Source organism: Nannospalax galili, unplaced genomic scaffold (assembly GCF_000622305.1).
Source record: "Nannospalax galili isolate Female #2095 unplaced genomic scaffold, S.galili_v1.0 scaffold1138, whole genome shotgun sequence".
In the NCBI taxonomy this organism is placed as follows: Eukaryota; Metazoa; Chordata; class Mammalia; order Rodentia; family Spalacidae; genus Nannospalax; species Nannospalax galili.
Genome location: NW_008342297.1, coordinates 2644577 through 2666724, shown reverse-complemented (window position 1 = coordinate 2666724; position 22148 = coordinate 2644577). Strand labels below are relative to the sequence as shown.

General features: G+C 47.2%; 1 protein-coding gene across 1 annotated transcript in view; it reads left to right on the top strand.

Moving 5' to 3' along the window:
• Ngef (neuronal guanine nucleotide exchange factor) overlaps nucleotides 1–22148 on the top strand; it is a 115263-nt gene that overhangs the window by 25231 nt on the left and 67884 nt on the right. Inside the window, exons 2-3 of the mRNA XM_029565952.1 lie at nucleotides 11519–11857; nucleotides 15720–15834. Of these exons, the coding sequence (XP_029421812.1) occupies nucleotides 11599–11857; nucleotides 15720–15834 (374 nt within the window). The 5' untranslated portion in view covers nucleotides 11519–11598. The remainder of the gene's footprint in view (nucleotides 1–11518; nucleotides 11858–15719; nucleotides 15835–22148) is intronic.

Sequence of the window (22148 nt, the reverse complement as noted above, 5' to 3'; positions counted from 1 at the left end):
AATCAATGCCTGGTTGATTTTTTAATTTTTATTTATAAACCATGATTATAACCTTTTCAGATATTTAATTCATAAATAAAGATTGAGTATATCCAAGTTATTATATATATGTATATATATATAATCCTAATAGTTGCCATAATTAAATTAGCTGCCTATCCATCACCACCCATGCTGCACCTTGGACCTCCAGAGTTTATAACTGAGTTCATGCCTTTTGTCAGTATCTCCTCTTCTCCTATCCCAGCAAACAACCACTCTTCTACCCTCTGCTCCTAGGAGTTCAACTTTTTTAGCTTCCACATGTGAACGGGATATGTTTCTCTGTCTGTGTGTAGTTTATTTCATCTTGCATAATGCCCTTTAGGGTCAACTGTGTTGTTGCAGAGTAAGCTTGTCTTTTTATTGTGGACTAGTGTCCCACTGTACAGATGGACCACATTGTCTCTATCCATTCATCCTCTGCTAACACTTAGGCTGATGCTTGTTTATTCTGAATAATAATGGGAATGCAGGTGTTCTCTGAGGTCTTGATCCCGTTTCCTTTGGATACATCCATAAATGGGATCATCAGTTCCTATGATGGCGCTAATCTTAATTTTTTGAGGCCCCTCCATGTGGTTTCCCATAATGTTTTCCGCAGCCTAGATTCCCATCAACCATGTGCAGAGATTCATTCCTTTTTCTCCACATCCTGGATAACATTTATGCCATCTTTTTGATGAGTCATCCTAACATGAGGTACAATCTCATGGTGTTGGTCTCCATTCCCTGATGGCTGGTGATGCTGAGCACCTTTTCCTACCCCCACTGTCTGTTCCTCTGTCTTCTTTTATTTAACAACATTAAAGCACAAGTCAGTCATTAGCAATGCTTCTTAATGTTAGCATATTTAGTGGAAGAGCCTCCTGGTCCTGCCATAAATTGGAGTCTTGATTATAGTAGGGCAAAGGTGGCTGTTTTCTTGGTGCTTGACTGTATGGGGATTTTTAGTGGGAAGGCTGGGGTGGGGTTAACATGAGCTGCTGCTTCATTCAAGATTCACTCTGGTCTTCTGACAGTAATAGACAATTTCCTTTTTTCTTTACTTTTTTGTTGTTTTTTTTTTTTGTTTGTTTGTTGTCATTGATTTTTTTGAGAGAAGAGTTTATTGCTGAGGCTTGAACTTACTATTTGACTAACAATAACCTTGGGCTCCTGATCTTCCTGCTTCCACCTCCTAAACGCTGGGATTATAAATGTGTACCACCACACTCAGCATAATGGGCAATCTCTGAAACTCCTTACATGTAGAAGAAGGGGAGTGAACATGGACAGATACCAGGATACCAAGAAATGTTCTTGATGCAGTTTAACTCTGCAATGTTCCTCAAAGGCACAGTCCCCTGCATGGTGGTCTGGTGGAAGGTTTTTGTCATGAGGCTGTGCCCTTAAAGGGGACATGAGATCCCAGTGTCTTTCTCTTTCTTTCTTTTTCTTTCTTTCTTTCTTTCTTTCTTTTCTTTCTTTCTTTCTTTCTTTTTTATTTATTTTTTTTTTTGGTCTTTTTGAGACAGGGTCTCCCTGTAGCCCCAGCTGTCCTGGAACTCACTCTGTAGATGAGGCTCGCCTCGAACTCACAGAGGATCTGCCTGCCTCTGCCTCCCGAGTGCTGGGATTAAAGGTGTGCGCCACTATGCCCAGCTCTCTTTTTAGCTGTCTAACCATGAGGCGAAAGGTCTTGCTATACTATAAACTTCCCGCCATGACGTACTGCCATCACTGCCCACCAGAGGCCATAAAGCAGTGGGTCTGCCCAATCATGGGATGAAACCTTCAAAACTGTGAGCCCAAGTAAACCTTCTCCCCTTATAAGTTGACTCAGGTATTTGTCAAAGTAAAGGAAAGCTGGGAGGCATAGTTCCAGCCCTGGCTGTTTAAGTTTGGTGACTGCCAAGTTCATGACCCTCCAACATAGGGGGTGTGGCTGGGGGATCCTGGGAGCTTTCCAAATCCTTCCCACTGACACCCTCTTCTAGTTTCATTCCATTCCTCCTGGTCTGCCTTTGTTCCTCTAGCCCCTTTTGCTACCACCACCATATGCGAATCTGTGTCTCTGCCCAATCAGGACCTTCCTAACCTCATTCTCAGTGTCCTTCAGGTCCCTGAAGAGCTGATTTCCAATGCTCAGTATCTGTAAATACATTTCGAGTTTATTTTTCAGAAAGTTTCGCAGTCTGAAATTTGCCTGTGGTGCCTTCGGCCTGCCAAACCTGCAGGCTTCCTCAATCAAATCCCTTCTCCTTCCTCCATCGCCCACACTGGCTCACTGCACTTGGACTTCTGCAGTCCCTGCTCCTCACTCATAGCCCTGCTGCCCTCTCCTCATGTGACTGGCCACTTCTTCCGGCAGGGGTAACCGATTTGTTCCTCCTCTGCCTCACCACTCTGGCATTTTGAGTCTTTCTTTCAAACAGAAATCCATTTACCCTTTCTATACCAGCTCGTATCAAGAAAGGGGTGCAGGCCTGCCATCACTGTTGTGCTGGATAACTTTAGAGTCAACTTGACACACCTGGGTTGAGGGAGCCTCAGTTGGGGAATTGCCTCTATTGGACTGGCCTGTGGCCATATCTGTGGGGAATCTTCTTGATGAGTGATGTGGTAGAGCCCAGCCCCCTGTGGGTGGTGCCACCCCTGGGCAGGTGGGCCTGTGTTGCATAAGAAAGCAAACTGAGCAGGGGCCAGGGAGCAAATCTGTAAGCAGTGATCCTCCATGGCCTGTGCTCTAGCTCCTGCCTCCAGGTTCCTGCCCTGAGTTCCTACCTTGGGCTCCCTGATGAACTGTGACCTGGGAGATGTAAGACAAATAAACCCTTTCTTCCCCAAGTTGGTAGTGGTCAGAGTGTTTTGTCACAGCAATGAAGAAATAAACTAGGACACTCGTCTTACATATAAATGTTCTCTCTGCTGTTCCACTTCCTCTGCAGACTGCAGGGATGTATACCTGACAGGAGCCAGGCAGCGGGAAAGGGGGGCACCAGAGTTTAAAGGCTGGGAATCTGGCAGCCATGTGTCTTGGAGAATATCCTTTTTAAAAAAGACTTATTTATTGGTATTTATGTATATGAGTGTTTTGCCTACATGTATGTATGTGCATCACATGCATGCAATGCCCACAGAGGCCAGAAGAAGGTGCTGGATTCCCTGGAGCTGAAATTACAGACAATTGTGAACTGCTGTGTGGGTGCTGGGAACCAAACTCAGGTCTTCTGCAAGAACGGCCAGTGCTTTTTACTGTTGAGCCATCTTTTTTCAAAATATTTTATTTATTATTTTATTTTATATATGTGTGTGTGTGTGTGTGTGTGTGTGTGTGTGTATGACCTTCATGTGTGTAAGTGCACCTGTGTTGCACAAAGCCTGAGAAGGTCAGGAATGGTGTCAAATCCCCTAGAACTGGAGTTATAGATGGTTGTTAGCCACCTCATGGGTGCTAGAACTCAAACCTGGGTCCCTTGCAAGAGCAGTCAGTGCTCTTAACTGCTGAACATCTCTCCGGTCCCCTATGAAGCCGTCCTGGAGTATGTTCTTAAACCTCAGTATGTTTAGTCCCCTCATAGAAAAGAGTCATTGCTTGGATTACAAACTATGATTGGAACTACAGTGTGAGTCAGGGTGGGGTATTCACGTAGCATGCAAAAGGCCTTGGGTTCTACCCGCACTATTGCAAAAACAAAAACAGAAAGAAATTATGATTGTTAACTGAGTGTTCAGTGAGTTTTTGCAGTAATTCCTATCTAACCTTCCAGGTCACTTCCTGGTTAGGGACAACTCTGGGCTGGACCTTGTCACAATGGACCATGTTCAATCACAGCTCCCTGACAAATGTCAAATATGTTTCTCAATCTCTCTCTCCCCCTCTCCCTCTCCCTCCCTCCTCCCCTCCTCCTCCCTTCCAGCAGATGTTGCTCTTAGCTTCCCGGTGCCACCTTAACAGCCTCAGGAAAACCAGCATCAATCCACTCCTCTCTCTTTGGAGCCATTAGCAAGCTAGCAAGTGTTTGGAAAGCTTTCCCCCAGCTGTCCCCATGGCTTCCTTCCTCAGGTGTCTTCTCTAATGTTGGAGGACTGTCCCTTTACCTGACCCCATACACTTGAAGGAGCGTCTCAATTCCCCTCAGGCACCAAACCTTCACCTTTTACATTGGGAATGGGCTTTGGTTCTGAAAGACCCCGTTCCTCCCCCTCACAGCTCTAAACGTGCTCCCTACTGCCTCCTGAGTCTACACTGAGCCCCCATGACAAGAAGATAGTGGGAGCTTTCCCCAGAGACAGAACAGGCTGGCTTTGGGACCTTGCTCCAACCCCCAACCCTGCCACAGTCTCCTGCCCCTCCCCACCACTAGCACCCCAATTTCTAAATTTCTTTCAGTTTTCACAGAATTTTTCTCTTCCTTTGGGCGTTTCATCCTCTCCTGCCCCTTGCTCCCTGAGAGCCACTGGCCACCTCTGGGGCAAGGCTGGGCCCTGACCTTTCTCTAGGCACCAGGATTGTGTGTGTCTCACAATTTACAGGTCTTCACACAGAACCTCTCTCAGTAGCGTCCTATGCCCCCTTCCTGGCAGGGGCTTTTGACACACCGGAAATGTCATCTGTTTTTCCCTCTGCTGCCTAAAACCCTCCTGTCAAGTATCCCTCACCCACCCACATGCACATTTTTGACACCCATCCCTGAAAAAGGCCTTTGTTGTTGATAGCACAAGGAGAGCCAACCTTTTACCTGAAGGGAAGCTAAGCTAGGTTCAAGGACAGGATTGGCCTTGAAATGATGCCCAGCCAGGCCTGCCTCTCCCAGAGGGAGCATTTTGCCTCCACAGGTCTTCCCAGGACTTTCCCTGTTGCCCCGAGTCACCTTCAGTCTTTCAGTCCACATGTGCCCCTGAGATGGCCAACATACTGTCCTGGGTCTCTTCCCAGAGGACACGGGCAAAGCCTAAGGGTTTCTCAGTGGACCGGTGCTCCCACATGCTCCAGACTTGCTTTTAGATGGATTAGGAGCCAAGTTTGAAGGACTGACCCCAGGCAAAGTCCCTCGCCTGTGATTGCAACACTACTCCCCTGACTCCAGTTGTGGACCCTTGTGACCTGCTCCTCGTCGTAACTTTTCTCCTGCAGTCACTTGCTCCCTCCTGTGGTCCCTGGAGACTGAGCTTGTCTTTGGGGGCTATCTAATACCCAGAGGGGCCTACTTATGTACCTCATGTTGCTCTGGTGAAGGCCCTCAGCTTTAGGCAGGACTCGTTCCCACCTCTTTACTCCCAGAAAGAGGAGGGAAAGAACAGTAAGGACAGCACCTACTTGAGGCAGTCTGGCTCCGTCTCCCACCTCCTCCTTCCTGCTCCAGCCCGCTATCTGTCAGGACTGCCATTTGCCTCTGACCCAGCAGATGCTCCCCAGACCTACCCAGTGTGAGGGGCAGTAACAGGTACAGCTCAGCCAGGTGGTTTCTTTCTCCCACACCTGCTAATAATGCTCAGGTTCTATCCTCTATGGCCTTGCTTGAAGGTGGCCCACAAGCAGGCAGGCTGGGCATGCCCAGAAACCTGCCAGAAATTCAGTCTTGGCCCCACCCAGACCTCCTGTATCAGAATCTGGGTTTCAAGAGGATCCCAGGTGATTTCTGCACTAGAAACTCTGAAAAATTCTGGACCAGAATCCTCCTAGGCCACTGAGCCTCCCCATTCCAGCAGTTGGTTTCAGCTCCCTACCCTTTCCACCACCTTTCCCCCCAGAGTTCTGATCTACCAGGCCACTGACTCACCAAGGAGGCCCCTGACCTGCAGCCCAGTGCCAGGAGCGTTAGCAGTCACTTTTGGCTCCTGTCCCTGAGCACCAAGTCACAGAAGAAATGGCCACTCCTGCCTCTGAGTCACTCAGGCTGTGTGTGGACTACATCCCCCAGCAGTGAGTCAGACAGATGGGGTGTGATCCTGGCTGCATCAGCTACCAGCCATGTGGCCTTGGGTGCATCACTGGTACTCTGGAGCTGCAGCTTCCTGACTACAAGGTGAGGTTAATGACGTGTGAACCTCATACGGTGCTTTTGTGGCTTGACTAAGGTCATTCATTGATCCACTGGTCTCTGCAGGTAGCAGAGGTTCATGGTGCCCTGCTGTCTGCCCAGCAGTGATCCAACCAGACCAAGTCCTGAAACAGAGAAGGGCATGCAAGACATAAAGATGTGTGTCACAGCCCAGCAGATGCTTGGTGAAACTCTGCCAAGTGAATGGGGTAGATGGGTGAAGGGCTGCTGGGTTTTCCAGCAGTTAGGGTTACACAGTAATCAATGCAGTTATGATATTGCAGACTTGGGACTCAGATGCCTGCATTAGTCAGCAATTGAGATAGAATAAGATTGATTTCCATATCATTTTACAGGTTCTCCCCCACCACCCCCACTCCCCTCTAAAGATGGTAGGATCTGGAGAGTGGTTTTCCTCAGGGCTCATAGCCCCCTTACTTAGAGAAAACAGTTGGAATGCCTTGTGATTGATCCCTAGGTCTTGTCAGTCCACAAACCTCCATCGAGGGCTCCTCAGCCTCCCTAGATCACAGAACTCGAGCCAGAAGTTGTTGCAGACCATAATACCCCCACCTTGTGCACATACTGATCCTGGACAGGAAACTGAGGCCAAACTTTCTGCATGCTACAGTCAGCTGGAAGTGGAAATTTGAACCCAAGTCCTAGTCCCTGGCAGCAAATCCTAAGGATTTCCTATTCTGTAGCACTGCACAGTGAATACTCATGGCTAGCACTAACCAGGCAATGACAGGCAGACTTGCAAATACAGGATACCAAGATAAAGAGGCCACCTGCCACCTAGCCAAATCTCCATGGCCATCAGGAAAAAGTACCCAGGAGGGAACCCAAGCAGACCAGTGGTCACCAGGAGCTGTAATGGGGCACAAGGGAGTGCCTTGGGATAGAGGAACTGTACTTTGAGGGAGGGGGTGAACCAGTCACACTGGTGAACTCATATGTGCTCTAAAAAGAGTACATTTAGGGTTGGAGAGATGGCTAAGTGGTAAGAGCACTGACTGTTCTTACAGAGACCCAAGTTTGGTTCCCAGTACCCACATGACAGCTAACTATTGTCAGTTCTAGTGGGATCCAACACCCTCCTCTGGCTTCTGTGGGGATTGCATGACACAGATACACATACATATATACATGCAGGTAAAATACTCATACACATAAAATTAAAAAATAACAAATAGGCCAGGTATGGCGGTGCACGCATTTAATCCCAGTACTCAGGAGGCAGAGGCAAGCGGATCTCTGTGAGTTCAAGGCCAGCCTGGTCTATATAGTGAGTTCCAGGACAGGGAGACCCTGTCTCAAAAAGACCAAAAAAAAAAAAAAACCCACAAATAAATAAAAATATTACATTTTACTCTATGTAAATCTTGATTCAATTTGTAAAAATGTAGCTTAAAATGTTATGGTCATTGTATTAGTAAATTTTCTTCCTGTGACAAAATATGTGAAAAGAAGCAATTTAAAGAAGGAAGGGTTTGCTCTGGCTGACAGTTCAGGATAATAAGGTCATCATAGTGGGAAAGTCAGGGCAGCAGGAGCCCGAGGCAGCTGGTCACATCGCATCCACAGTCAGGAAGCAGAGCGCAGTAAATACTAGACTCATCTCACTTTCTCCTTTTTATTCGTCTAGGATCCCCGTACATGGGATGGTGCCACTCATATTTAGGATGGGTCTAACTGCTTTACTTAACCTAATCTAGATAATACCTCACAGACCTGCCTAGAAGCTTGTCTCTTCTGTAGCCCTAACTAGCCTGTCAAGTTGACAGCCAGGGACCACCACCACGTTGATGTTACTAATGCAGTGATAATTGCTAGGATTTGGGTATGTGCCTCCCGGGGCCCATGTACTTGGTCCCCAACCTGTGGCAGTGCTGGGAGACAGCAGAACATTTATGAGGTGAGGCTTAGGGGAGAAAGTTAGGTCTTTGAGGACATGCCCTTGAAGGGGATGTTGGGAACCCTGCTCCTTCCTGTTGTGTTCCCCTGGCCGCCATAAAGTAAGCAGCTTTCTCCCCCAAGCACTCCCACCACAATGTGCTATTTTGCTACAGGCCCCAAAGCATCAGGGCCAATCAACTGTGGACTGAATCCTCTAGGATCATGAGCCAAAGCAAACCTTCCTTTTTTATAAGTCCTTGATCTCGGGTATTTTGTCACAGGAACAGAAAGTGGACTGACATGATAATGAGAATAGTGCTCTTGAATGTTGATGACCTCCTTAGGGCTGCAGGATCCTAACTGGTCAGATCCGGAAGATACCACCTAAGCAGAGTTGATCAGCTGCCATCAGGAGTTTCTGCTACAGACTCTCCTCTTGTGTCTGACACCCCAAAACCAGCATGCTCTAACTCAAAACCAGCCCCACTACCATATCCCTGACAGGCAGCGGCCTCATCATCTCATCACCCTGGCCCACCACCACCAGGACTCTCTGCCTGCTCTTCCCCAAATCACCACGAGTCACAATCCTTGATTCCTCACCCCTCGCCCCTCCCTGGCCTGGTCCAGGTACCCACTCACCTGCCACACCTGTGTAACACTTGTCACACCTCAGCATGCCCCCAGACTTACTTGGGATCCTGCCACCCGTTTCCTATCTCGCACAGGATTGAGACTCGCTTCCCACACTGGCCCCTACAGCACCCATCCCTTCTCTCCCCGGAGACCCTGTCCTATTGGTATCCCAGATCCAGCTCTGAGTTGAGTACACACTCAGCAGAAGAGTTGGGCCGAGGTAGAAGGCAGAACAGGCAGAGGAAGAAGAACAATGTCAGGGTAAGTGGGTGTCACTGAACCCCAAGTCTTGAAGCTCCCCAGCCTCCTCAAGTGACCAAGAATGTCATCCCATTCAGCCACACCACCTGAGGACAGCTCTGAACTGCAAAGTCCCTGCCTTCTATCCAACCACAGTCTTTATTCTACCCCTCCCTGTCCTGCCCCGAGAGGACACATGGTGACAACAGAGACCGCTGTGCTCCTGCGTGAGTCCTCTCTGCCTGTCCAGGCAGCCCTCGCACCCTGCTCATCTGGCAGGGACAGATGCCTCACTTGCAAGCTTACTCTTGTTCTCTTGTTTGCCTCAGGGACTCTTTCTTTTAAATTTTTTAAATCTATTTTTATTTTGGGGGGCTAGAGAGATGGTTCAGCAGTTAAGAGCACTGACTGCAATTCCCAGCCCCCGACGGTGGCTAACAACCATTCATAACTCCAGTTCCCAGGGAGCCTAACACCCTCTTCTGACCTCCTCAGGCATTGCACACACAGGTGCACTTACATACATGCAGGCAAAACACTCATACACATAAAATAAAAATAATAAATAAAATACTTAAAATCTTTTTTTTATTTTATGCATATGAGGGCTGGAGAGATGGCTTGGCGGTTAAGAACACTGGTTGTTCTTGCAGAAGACCCTGGTTCAAATCCCAGCACCCACATGGCAGCTAACAACTGTCTGTAACTCCAGTCCCAGGGGATCCAACAGCCTCTTCTGACCTCCGCAGGCATTGCACGACACAGGTGCACTTACCTACATGCAGGCAATACACGCATACACATAAAATACAAAAATAGAAAATAATTTTAAAAAAATTTTATACATATGAATGTTTTTCCTGCATGTATGTAAGTGTACCTGTGTGTGCAGTGCCTGAGGAGGTCTGAAGAGGGTGTTGGATCCTCTGAAGCTGGAGCTACAGACAGTTATATACCACCATGTGGGTGCTAGAAACAGAACCCATTTCCTCTGCAAGAGCAGCCAGTGCTCTTAACCACTCTGGCTCAGGGACTCTGGTTTTCATGGCTGCTGCATCCGCTGTTGACTCATGCTGAACTTGCTGTGATGGAGATCACTCCCTGGTATTGCTGGAACCACGGGTTGAGGGTGTCATGACACATTTATGATGTGTCATCCTACTAGGCACTCTTAGGAGGGATGGAATATTAACTGTCCAACCTCAGTACGCCCTCTTAGCCATTACAACAACCTCCTCTGGCCACCAGATGTAGCAGCTTACCCTTGGCTGGATGGGGACCTCCCAGAGTCCAGAGTATACACCCCTCCTCCTTGCTATCATGGATCAGAAGTGGTAACCAGGACAGAAGTGGCACTCCTTAGGCCCCCTGAACGCAGGTAGTGTTATAACGCCCCTCGATGCTGCTCTGAGACAGGCCCTTTCTCAGTGAGCCTCTGCCTCCTGAGCCCTTCATGTAGCTTGAATCTGCTTGGCTATGTGTGGGCAAGAGTGTTCATGGAATGCAAACAGACGTGCAGGGGGCTGGCTCTGGGGAGAGGGCTTCAGCTCTCAAATCCCCCTACCCAGAAAGTCCTGCCTTATATGAACAAGGCCATCCTCCATCTCCAGGGAACCCCAGCTCTTCCTGATACCCCTAGCTTAGCTGCTACCCTGAAGGTAAAGTATGCAGCTGGGCTGGAGGGAGGGGCTTGGTAAGAAAAGGAGTGGGGGGGTCCTGGGTGCAGCTCCCCCTCTGACCCCATTTTACAGAAGCTCCAGATGCAGAGCGGCTTCTTAAGTGTTCCAGAGAGTGACCTCCAGAAAGAACAAAAGGTAGCCCTGATCTGTGACTCAGAAAGCACACCAGCTCCTACAAACTCATAGGCTTCTGGACCCTTGAATTCTCTGTGGAGTCCAGAGACCCCCAGATTCCAAAACTTCAGGTGGGTAGGACGCTCCTGAGAATCCCAGCTGGCTTCACGGTCCAGCACGCTGTCCTATCAGTGGTACCCCCTCTCAAACAGCCCACTGCGGCCCTCACCACATGAGAGTCCCCATCTAGGAAGGAGGTCCGTGGTGGGAGGGGGCTAGGTTTGCCTGAGTCGCTCTACTGCTCTCTACACCCTAGTGTGGGTGATATGGCTGGAGTCACAGTCACCCAGGGGTTCTGTGACTCCAGCCATGGGGACATCCGTGGGATGAGTCCTCTTCCACACAGAGGCCACTAACCCAGCTAGACTTGGCCACAGGCTGATAGAAGAGCTTTGTCCTCATAGAGTTCAAGTTTGCTCAGGCCTAAATGATGTCTATGCAGCACCTTCCCCTCACCCTGTGGTTCTTTCTTCGTGCGTCTGCCCTTAACGTCCCCTTGTTTCTCTGGAGTTTTCTTGCTATTTTTGGTACTCTTTTTGTCTAGAGTTATTCAGGAAATGTTTACTTGAAAGTTAGTTATGCAAACCACTTTAAGCGTTTTCCCCAAAGTGCGTCCTATGAATAGTATAAACAAGCCTCAATTATAGGATGATACATAACTGCCTCTGAACGAGTGGGTGTGCTGCGATCCTCATTGACAAAGACGCAGTTGGTGGCGTTTGCAGATTATTCCAAATTTCGTCAAACTGGAATGGGAGAGCAATTTCATAGTCTGAATGCTCCACTTAGCCTGATGACTCTAACTGACAATTGTTCTCTTTCTAGTCTAAAGCCGTGGACACCGATCAAACCGGGGAGGTCACTGACCCCAGCAGTGCTGCTGAGAAACCATTAGGTCTATTGCCATGGAGACCAAAGACTCTGAAGACTGGGAAAAGCCCCAGAGGAAATCAGTAAGCTTCTCGCAGATCAATTATGGCCCAGATGAGGCAAGGCCCGAGTTACTCCCAGAGAACAGGAAGACTCCCGAGGCTGACGAGGAGACCCAAGATGAAGAACCCCTCTGCCGCATTCCAATCCAGAGGAACTCCATCTTCAACCGTGCCATGAGACACAGAAGCAAGGCCAGAAGCACAGCGGACAGGAGCACCAGACACCAGGCAGGTCAGTACCTGTCTGGGTGAGTCACCAGTGCTCAAAGTCTCATTAAACTAAACAAGAACAAAAGGCATTAAGAGTGACCAGGAGCAGGTTCAACAAGGTGGGACACTCGCAACCATTGTCTAAAGACCGCACCTTCTCACAGTATGACGATAAAACCACCCCAGGTCATACAGCAAAACAGGCTCCTGCTTAAGAGACTCAACCAAGTCCTCCAGTTGCACACGTATTCTAGGAGGGAGATCAATACCCAGGTCATTTAACAGCAGTTTCCTCAGCGGTGACTTCTGGCATGTCCTCTCTGTCCCCACAAGTGAGGGGTTTCTGATGTCTTGAACATGAGACTAAAATCTTGGGGTATCTTTGCAGCGAGACCCCCAAATCTCTCACCTTGGGGTTCCAGTCTGATTTCATCTGCTTAGAGTATGTTTGTTGAGAATTAATTTCAGCAGCCTTTATAAATGGGGTGTGTCACAGCTGTAGACCTCCCTCCTTCAGGCGGCCCATGGGGCTGTCAAGGTAACATGCTCAATTTGCTAATTATGGAATGGCTTTCCAGACCCTAGCAGCTATCCCCAGATGGCATGCTATGCCCAACGTGTTGGAGGCACCCCCACCCCCAGCATCAGGACCAAGAGCTTCTGTGGCTGTTCAAAAATATTCATCAAACCCCATGTCTTGTAAGGATGGCTTGAAGCCTAAAGCTAAGCTACCCTCAACACAGAGAGACTTACAGCAACATACTATAATCTCTCGAGTGTGGGACTGGTTTGGCGCTTTCCTCGCTGGGCCAGTGTGCCTGACCTCCATTATGCTGGTGGCTCTCAGGGCTGGGAAGTGAGGATGGCCTGGCTCAGATGTCCAGTGGTTACCCAGGAGCTTAAGGGGGCCTCGGCTGGAATACTTGCTTGCCTCTGCACGTGTCTCATCCTCCAACAGGCTGGGCCCAGGGAAAACGGGTGGGATCCTGACTACCAACTTGAGGCTAGGAGCATTTGTGTCTGAGACATACCACAAACACCCAGAGAATCCTGTGTCCAGACAAAATGAATCTAGAGACGTGATGTCTGAAATACCGCAGTCATGGTAGCCGGGGCTTGCTACTGGGTATTACTCCCTTGACTTCTGTGAGTTAGAAAGCAGCCATAAATTGAAAATGAAAATATACCCTGACACACAGGTGGAGCCTCGGCCCTTGAGGAACTGCAGCACCATGACAATGCTGCTTTCCTGTAAGCTGTGTGTCAAGGTGGTAAAGCCAAAAGAGACACTTCCAGTTGGGTCAAGGAAGGCTGTGCCATGGAGGAAGCATCTCAGATGAGTCTTGAAGGATGAGCGAGACCATGCCCAGAGAGAAGGCAGAACTGACAGTGGCCACGCTAGACAGGTGTTTCAAAGGTATTATTAGCATTCCCACTTACAGTTCAAACAAACTGAGGCCAGAAGAGACAGTCATTTAGCCCATATCACACAGCTAGGAGTAGTACAGCTTGAACCAGTTCAGTTTTCAGTCAGCCCCAAATCCCACACAGACAGAGATGGGGGATAGAACCCTGCAGCCCAGCTCTGGGGAGACAGCTCAGTCAGTAAGTGCGTCATGTAAGCATGAAGACCTGAGTCTAAGCCCTAGAACCCATGTGAAAAGGTGAGATGTAGTGGCATGTGCTTGTAATCCCAGCACTGTGGAGACAGACACAGGAGGATTCTTGAGCTAGTCGGTTAGTCAGCCCACCCTGATCAGCAAGCTTTAGGCCAATAAGAGATCTGTCTTAAAAATAAATCAAGGTGGACAGCGCCTGCGGTTAACCTCTGGCCTCTACACACACATACATGGGCATGCGCACACACACACACACTCGCACGCACACTCGCACGCATTCATGCACGCACACACCACACAAAAGAACTTTGCAGCCCAATAAAAATATGACAACAGCCCACCACATATGTCACTTTAAATCTTCCAGTAGCCACATGAAAAATTACAAAGAAGTAGATAAAGTTAATTGTAGTAATGTATTTTATTTAATACAATATTAGATCCAAAATATGATCCCTATATCCTGCAATTAATAATCAGTGAGCCGGGCATGATGACACACACCTATAATCCCAGTACTAGGCAGGAGGACTGAGCATTTGAAGCTAGCCTGGGCTACATAGTGAGACCTTGTCTGAAAAAAGTAACTTATCAATGAAATGTTTTATATCTTTTTGCATACTGTCTTTGAAACATGTTGAGTGTTTTATAGTATAGCCCCTTGTGTTTCCCTCACCAAATCATCACTGGAAATACTTGATCTGGATTTAGATTTCATAAAATGTACAGTCAGAAAATTTACATACCCAAATTGTTCCAAATAGTCTTAGATGTTTTCCAATCATTGAATTGAGGATCTGTTTTCACACTTAGGTTTAAATTAAGTTGAAGGAAATGAAAAAATGCATTCCTGAGGCCACACTAACCACATCTCAGGTGTCGAGAGCCTTGTGTGGACAGTGGTCACCCTACTGAACAGAGCAGGAGTGCAGCGTATAGAGGAATACATATGGCTGCCAGGACTGGGCCACAGGAGTTCTCTTCATTTGCTGTGGGAAAATCACCTCAGGATAAGTCTGCTTGAAGGAGGAAGGGCAAATTTGGGCTCCTGGCTGCAGGAGGATTCATCCAGGGATGACCAGCTCCATCATTTTGGCCAATATCAAGGTGATGGAATGTGTGGTGGAGGACCACACTCTCCTCTTAGTGAGGAGAAAGTAGGCAGAGAGTGAGGCGAGGTCTGAGACAAGACGCCTTCCAGGACACGCCCCCCCCCATGACAGTCCTCCCCAAGTCCTGCTCCTCATGTTCCACCACCTCCCAATAGCACCACCAACTGGGGACAAAACTTTCAACACCAGAGCCTCTGGGGACATTCCTATCCAAACCCTAACAGTGGAGCAGGGCTGTGTCTGAGGTGACAATAGAGAAGGAAACAGGCAGATGGGGAGAGAGCCTGGGGCCTATAGCTTCCCTGAGCCAACCTGCCGGCACTGACAAAGACCAGGACAGAGTCACCTCCTTCCTGCCACTCCCAAAGTGCCCCCGGTGCCCCTACCAATATTCTTATCAGACATGGCTTCCTTGTTAAAGCAACTCCCCACTCCTCTCTGGAGTTACTTTCCACGTACAAGTCCTTCACCCAAAGTCCAGGGGGGATCCCCTGCCCTGCTTTGCTAATGAGGGTATGCGCAGGACGGGGCAGGGGACTAGGAGTGGGCAAAGTGCCCCTGGCCACTAGGCCTCTCTGATTGGGGCACTAAGGACAGAAGATCACTGGCATTCTGAGTTTGCCATGTGCAGAGATCGGAGCTGGAAGGCACCAGACTTTCCAAACCAGCTACAGCAGCTTTGCAAGTCCACTGGGTGGATGTGACATTCTAGGGGCAGAAACTAGACTTGAAAAGACTAAGCATCAACAAGGACTAGATGTAAAGAGATGGACACATTACAAGTGATTTTGTATAGTAGAAAAGAGGGTGCCAATAGCTGTGGCTTTATGTCCTCCAAGACACCATCCAGGCTTGTATCACAGTTCCAAGACACCATCCAGGCTTGTATCACAGTTCCAGTATCCCCTCTCCACCAGCTAGCATGTGTGTGCTGTACACATACGTAAAGCTGCTGGTATTGATGGCCTCTCAGGTCACCTAATGCAGGACAAGGCATGGAAAATGTCCCTTTGGGGAGCCAGAGGGGGGACAGCCATCCTCACTCCATCTCCTCCTTCCAGGGTGACAGTCACCACTGCCTGACAGTCGTAGATTTTCCGGAAAAGGGAGAGATGTATATTTTCTAACTTGCTCCATTACTTAAATGTCACAGATTCACCAGAAAGTGTGAATTCTACAAAGGAGCCCCTGACCGCGAATCTGCCTCAGAGAAGAACGACGCCCTGGAAAACAGTAGCACAGAGGGTCTCAGGAGCCGGGGAAGCCAGGTGAACGATGCGGGCCAAAAGGAGGGGTTGGGGCTGAAGGGCGTGGCAGGCACCAGTGTGCTCAAGTCTTCCAGGGGATTCGGGGTGATGGTCATTGTAGTTTTGAGACAGGATCTCATCTAGCCCAGGCTGGCCTCAAACTCATAATATAGCTGATGATGGCCTTGAATTTTTTTCAAATTAAATTGTGTATATGTGTCCGTGTGTAGACGATCTTTCAGGAGTCAGTTCTCTCCACTGTGGGTCCTGGGGCTTGAACTCAGGTTGTCAGGGTTGCAAGGCAAGTGATTTTACTCGATGAACCATCTCACTGGCCCATGACTTTGAACTCCTGGATCTCCTGCCTCCACCTCTCTAGTGCTGGAATTACAGCTGTGCACCACCACACTCGGTTTACGTGGTACTAGGGACCAAACCCAGGCCTTTGTGTGTGCTAGACAAGCACTCCAGCAACTGAGATACACACCCAGCTACTCTTCATTTTCCTGACTGTAACTTGGTTACTTGGTTGTTTGTGTGGTTTTTTAAATCCAATTTCCTTTTTAATAACACTATAGCTATTCATTCCATCACAAAATGGGAATTTTGAGATATTATGTACCTTGAGAAATTGAAATGAAGAATCGTGGTGCCGCCACCCAGAAAGGTTTGAATCAAAAGCAGCTTGGGGAGGAAAGACTTTATTTCAGTTTATAACTCCCAGGTCACAAGGCAGGAACCTAGAGGCAGGAACTGAAGCACGGACAATGGAGGAGTGCTGCTCACTGGCGTGCTCCTCTGGCCTGTGCTCAGCCTGCTTTCTTATACAAGCCAGGACCACCTGCCCAGGGGTGGCACGGCCCACAGTGGACTGGGCCCTCCCACACCACTCAACAATCAAGACAATGCCTCATAGATATGCCATAGGTCAATATGATGGAGGAAATTTCCCCACCTGAGGTTCTCTCTCCCAGGTATGTCAAGTTGACAACTGTAGTTATCCAAGACACTATGCATCCTGCCTTCTGCCCACTTAATGGTTTATCACAAACACTTCTCTATGTTCTAGATCTTTCTCTATACATGTCTGGAACAGCTATAGCATGTTCTATAGTATGCCTGGATTTTTATTTATTCACCATGCTCCTAGTATAGTTCGATATCAACTAAAACTGAATCTAGCTGCTTGTAACAGAAAAAAAACTACACAACACAGTTGATCGTGGTGGGTGTCTATTTTGGCTCTTGTATAAAAGAAGTCTGGAGGTCACGACTGAGGCTCCTTCACACCTCAGGGACCCAGGCTCCTCCTAGCATCCCACAGCACCGTCTGTCAAGTTGATGGCTAGAGCTCCATCCAGCACAGCTACAGTTCAGGAAGGAAAGAGGCAGGGGGTAAAAGGTGCCTATCAGTAAGTCCTGTCCTTCTAAGAAGCCTCCTTGATGGCCAGCCAACTGATGCTGCTTAAGTCTCATTGGCTGAAACAATGTTGCATGACAGTGTCACCCACAAAGGACATTGGGGAAGCCAGGTCTGCTTCTGCCCCAGTGAACTGATTTCAGAAGAGTGAATGACTATAGAACACAGACAAGCAAACAACCTCTGACCCCAGGTGGCTTCAAATTTTTGCTGTTTTATAAACCACTCTATAATAAATATTGCTGTAGCAAGATCCTGACACTCAGTACTCATTCTTTCTTTAAGTTAAATTCTTAGAAGCGTCACAGGCTCCAAAAGTTTCCCCACATATAGACACACAGAATGTTCTTTTTTATTGCAGAAAAGTATTTCCACAATTTGTTTACCCATTATTTTCTTGATAAATAATGGGTGTCCAGTTCCCTCCCTCCCTCTCTGCCTTCTTTCTATAGACTTTCATTTCACTTTAACTTCAGTTCTAGAGTTGGGCAACACTTCATTCCATAAAATAGAATAAACACTCCTGGGCATGGCAGCGCATAGCTGTAATCCCAGCACTCAGGAAACTGAGGCAGGAGGATTCCTCTGAATTTCAGGCCAGTCTGGCTACTGATTAAGAATCTCTCAAGGGATTGGAGAGACAGCCTAGTGGTTAGGAGCTCTGGCTGCTCTTACAGAGGACCTGAGTTCAGTTTCCAGCGTCCACATGGCAGTTAACAACCATCCATAACTCCAGTTCCAGGGGATCCAACACCCTCTTCTAGCCTCTGTGGGCATTACACATGGTGCACTTACATACATGCAGGCAAAACAAATTAAAGAAAAAAATTAAAAATAAAAGAAGAAAATTCAAAATAAGCCAGGTGTGGTGGTGCACGACTTTAATCCCAGCACTCAGAAGCAGAGGCGGGAGGATCTCTGCGAGTTCAAGGACAGCCTGGTCTACACAGTGAGTTCCAGGCCAGCTGGGACTACCAGGAGACCCTGTCTCAAAAAAATCAAATAAGTAAATAATAAATAAATATTTTAAAAAGAATCTGTCTCAAACAAGCAAACAAAAACTAGAACAAACATCCCTCCAGTGTTCCCGGGTTGCAAACAGCTGCCATGCTGTCCTTCAGTAAGTCTTTTCCTGGGTTAAACACTGACTGTGCAGCTCCAGGCCTAGAATTGCTGGGTCTTAGGAAGTCATGTGTTTAATTTTATTAGAAACAGCAAAATAACCATGCCACTAGTGTCCTGTTTTACACTCCAGCCGCTCTGACCCTCACCTGGCCTGTCAACTGTCCCCTCTGCACTCGCATCCACTCTAACACATAGTGGTTTCTCAGGGCGGCTCCTCTTTGTATGTCCCTGATGGCCAAAGAGGTTGAGCACTCTTAAATGCATTTACATGACCCTTCTTTAAGGTGGTGCTTGTGCAAGTCATTTGCCAATTAGTTGTTTATTTTTTTTTTAATTTTTAGTTCTTTATGTGTCAAATAAAAAATGTATGACCATGCCAGGCAGGGTGACTCATGCCTATAATCCCAGTATTCAGGAAGATCACTGTGGATTTAAGGTCATCCTGGGCTACATTGTGAGTTCTAGGATAGCCTGGGCTACTGAGTGAGACCTGGCTCAGAAAAAAAACAAAAAAACAAAAAAACTCCTGCTGTCATGTGCACAGTGCATATATTTTCTACCAGTGCATCTTATCTTTCGGTTTTTGTGTCTTGTAGTGGGCATGCATTTTTAGTTCTGATGAACACTAACATCTCAATCTTTTTCTTTTATTGTTCATTGTTGTCTATGCTAGCTAACAAATTCTTTTATCATGCTTATAACTGTTCTTTTGAGTTCCATGTCCTGCATTATCTCTAGGGGGTTCTCATTGTACTCCTCTAGAGGACTACTGGTGTTTGGTGGGGATATGTTATTTTGGTTTTTCATGTTATTATTTTTTCTCTGTGATTTTGACATGTGAATTTCTTTTGTAGTTTCTGATTCTTGTGTGAGACTCAAGCCTTCAAGTTTAGGTCTGCTTCTTTTTGTGAACTTTATGTGTCTTTGTGGTTTACTTTTTGGGCATGAAAAGCTGGTTCCTCTAAGCTTCCGATTCTCTTTTGCTTTTATATTGGAATGGCCAGATTGCTTTTGTCTTCAGGAGTTCCCACAGAGGCCCAAGTCAGATGAGGATCAGATGCTCTCAGTCTTTCTCCTAAGGTCTGGATCCCTCCAGGAAAGATTTTGACCTCAGGAATTTGGGGGTTGGACTGGCCTGGGAGCAGGGCCCAGGAAAGATAATGATCTAGAGCAGCTGGTGGCCTGCTACCCAGAGATGCAAAGGGAGATGGGGGCAGGAAGAGGCCCCAAGGGCTCCTGGGGACTGCACTGAGGAACTGGGTTGGTCTGGATGCAAAGGATCAGGAAGTGGAAAGGTCAGCCCCAGCTTCCAGGAAAGAGGCTGACAGGTTGTACAGCCCAGGGAAGCAGAGGAAGGTGAGGGCAGGGCCAGGCCCAGAAGGCTCCTGGGGACCCCAGAAGGAACTGGGTTGGTCTGGATGCAAAGGATCAGGAAGCAGTAGTGGTTACCCCGGTGTCTGGGGTGCCAAGACAAGGAATGGGACAGGTCCCAGGCTAGGAGGAGAGATGGGCGGGGGAGATGGGAGGGTGAATCTATTTTAACATTTTTTAAAAAATATTTTATTTATTATTTTTGAGCCGGGCGTGGTGGGGCACACCTTTAATCCCAGTACTTAGGAGGCAGAGGGAGATGGATCTCTGTGAGTTCTAGCCAGCCTGGTCTACATAGCGAGTTCCAGGCCAGCTGGGACTACAGGGAGACCCTGTCTCAAAAAGACCAAAAATAAATAAATAAATAAATAAATAATCTTATTTATTATTTTTATTTTATGGGTATGAGTGTATTCCCTGTATGTGTGTAAGTGTACCCATGTCACATAATACCCACAAAGGTCATAAGAGGGCGCTGGATCCCCTGGAACAGGGGTTATGGATGATTGTTAGCCACCATGTGGGTGGAATCAAACCTGGATCCTCTGCAAGAGCAATCAGTGCTCTTAGCCACTGAGCCATCGCGCTAGCCCATATTTTTCATTTTTATTCCTTTATTGTGTTTCTCTTTTGGGGACAGAGTCTCACTGTGTACCCAGGCTGGCCTTGATTCACTAGGTAGTCTAGACTGACCTTAAATTCATAGTGCTTCTGGTTCAGCCTCCTATGTACAGGGGTTATAAATATAAGCCACCAGGCCCAGTCCCTTGGTGCCTTTAAATCTCCACCTCACTTCGAGCATGCACATGGGTCTGTTTCTAGACTTTCCATTGTGTTCCATGGATCTAGGTGAACTGTCCTTACATCAGTGCCACACTGTCTCAAATTCTGTAATTTATGCTTAAAATCTGTTAGTGTGAGCCCTCCTACTCTGTTCTTTTTAAAGATAGACCTGACTATTTTTAAGGGGTTGTGTGTGTGTGTGTGTGTTCCTATATAAATTTTAGAATCAGGATGTCAATTTCTACCCCCAATATACGTCTGTAAGGATTGCAGTTGGCATTACATTACCCTTGTAGATAAATTTGGGGATCCTTGGCTCCTTAAATTGTTCAGTCTATGAATATATCCCAGTTTTCCATTTATTTAGACATTTTTAAAATTAACTCTGTGATGATTTAGAGATGTTAATATGTTTTATAGACTTTTTTATCTGTGTGTGTGCACGTGTGTGTGTGTGTGCATACATGTTCGTGTGTATGAATGTGGGTATGTGTGCCACAGTGTGCATACGGAGATCAGCAGACAACCTAGGGCATCAGTCCACCCTGTTTGTTTGCCACTCTGTAAGCCAGCCTGGTTGGCAGCTCACTGGAGCTTCCTGGGCCTCTTCTGTCTCCTCCCATCTCACCACAGAAGCCCTGGGATTACAGCTGTCCTCTACCATGCCTGCCTTTACGTGGATCCTAGGGATCTGAACTCAGATCCTTATGCTTGTGTGGCAAATGCTTTGCCCACTGGGCCATCTCCCCAGCCACTTTATACATATTGTAATGAATTTGTTCATAGCTATTTCTTGCTTTTTGTTATTTTAAATGCCAGCTTTGTACATCTATTCTTATTTATTGATGACAAAATATACTGGTAGTGTGCAAAAATACAATTCACTTGACAGGATGTTGAGATATAATTCATTTTCACAAGCTCACCTAGTAGTCTACGATCTTGGTAGATTTGCTTGTTTCTTGTTTTCACTGTCTTTTGGGTTTTCTATACAGACTCTGGCCGTCTATGAGTATACTGTCTTTTCTTTCTTTTCAATCCCCATGCCTTTTGCTTTTCCTGCGTTACGACACTGGCAAGGAAGTCCTAGCCATTATAATGTTGAATAAAGAATATAAACATCTTAGTTTTATTCCCTGGTCAAGGCTGCTTTGATTGCTAAGATCAGAAACCCATTTAAACTCAAGAAGGGATTCTAGGAGAATCCTGGAATCCAATGAGTCTAAACATAATAGACAAAGCCCATCTTCACAGGAAGACTCAGCAGCAGGAGGCAGAGCGGCTCCTTCATTTTCTCTGGGCTTTTCCTCCCTGCTCACCTCATGAATGGCTCTGCTCCCCCCTTCTTTTCATACCAGCTTATTCCTGCCTGCACAGAATTTCAATGGTAGCCATTGCCAACAGGACCTTTCACCTTGGCTCTCCACAGTCAATAAGACCGTCCTTTGCATCTCTTAGTTTTTTTTAAAAAAAAAAAAAAAAAACAAACAAAAAACATGATAAGAGAAAAGCACACACGGAAGGTAAGTAGTACCCTGGGAAAATTAAACTGCCTCACTTTAAAAATGAAAGTGGAGGAGGACAGGGTGATGGCTCAGGGGGGAAAGTCAGATAATGGCCTGGTCTGTGACCCTAG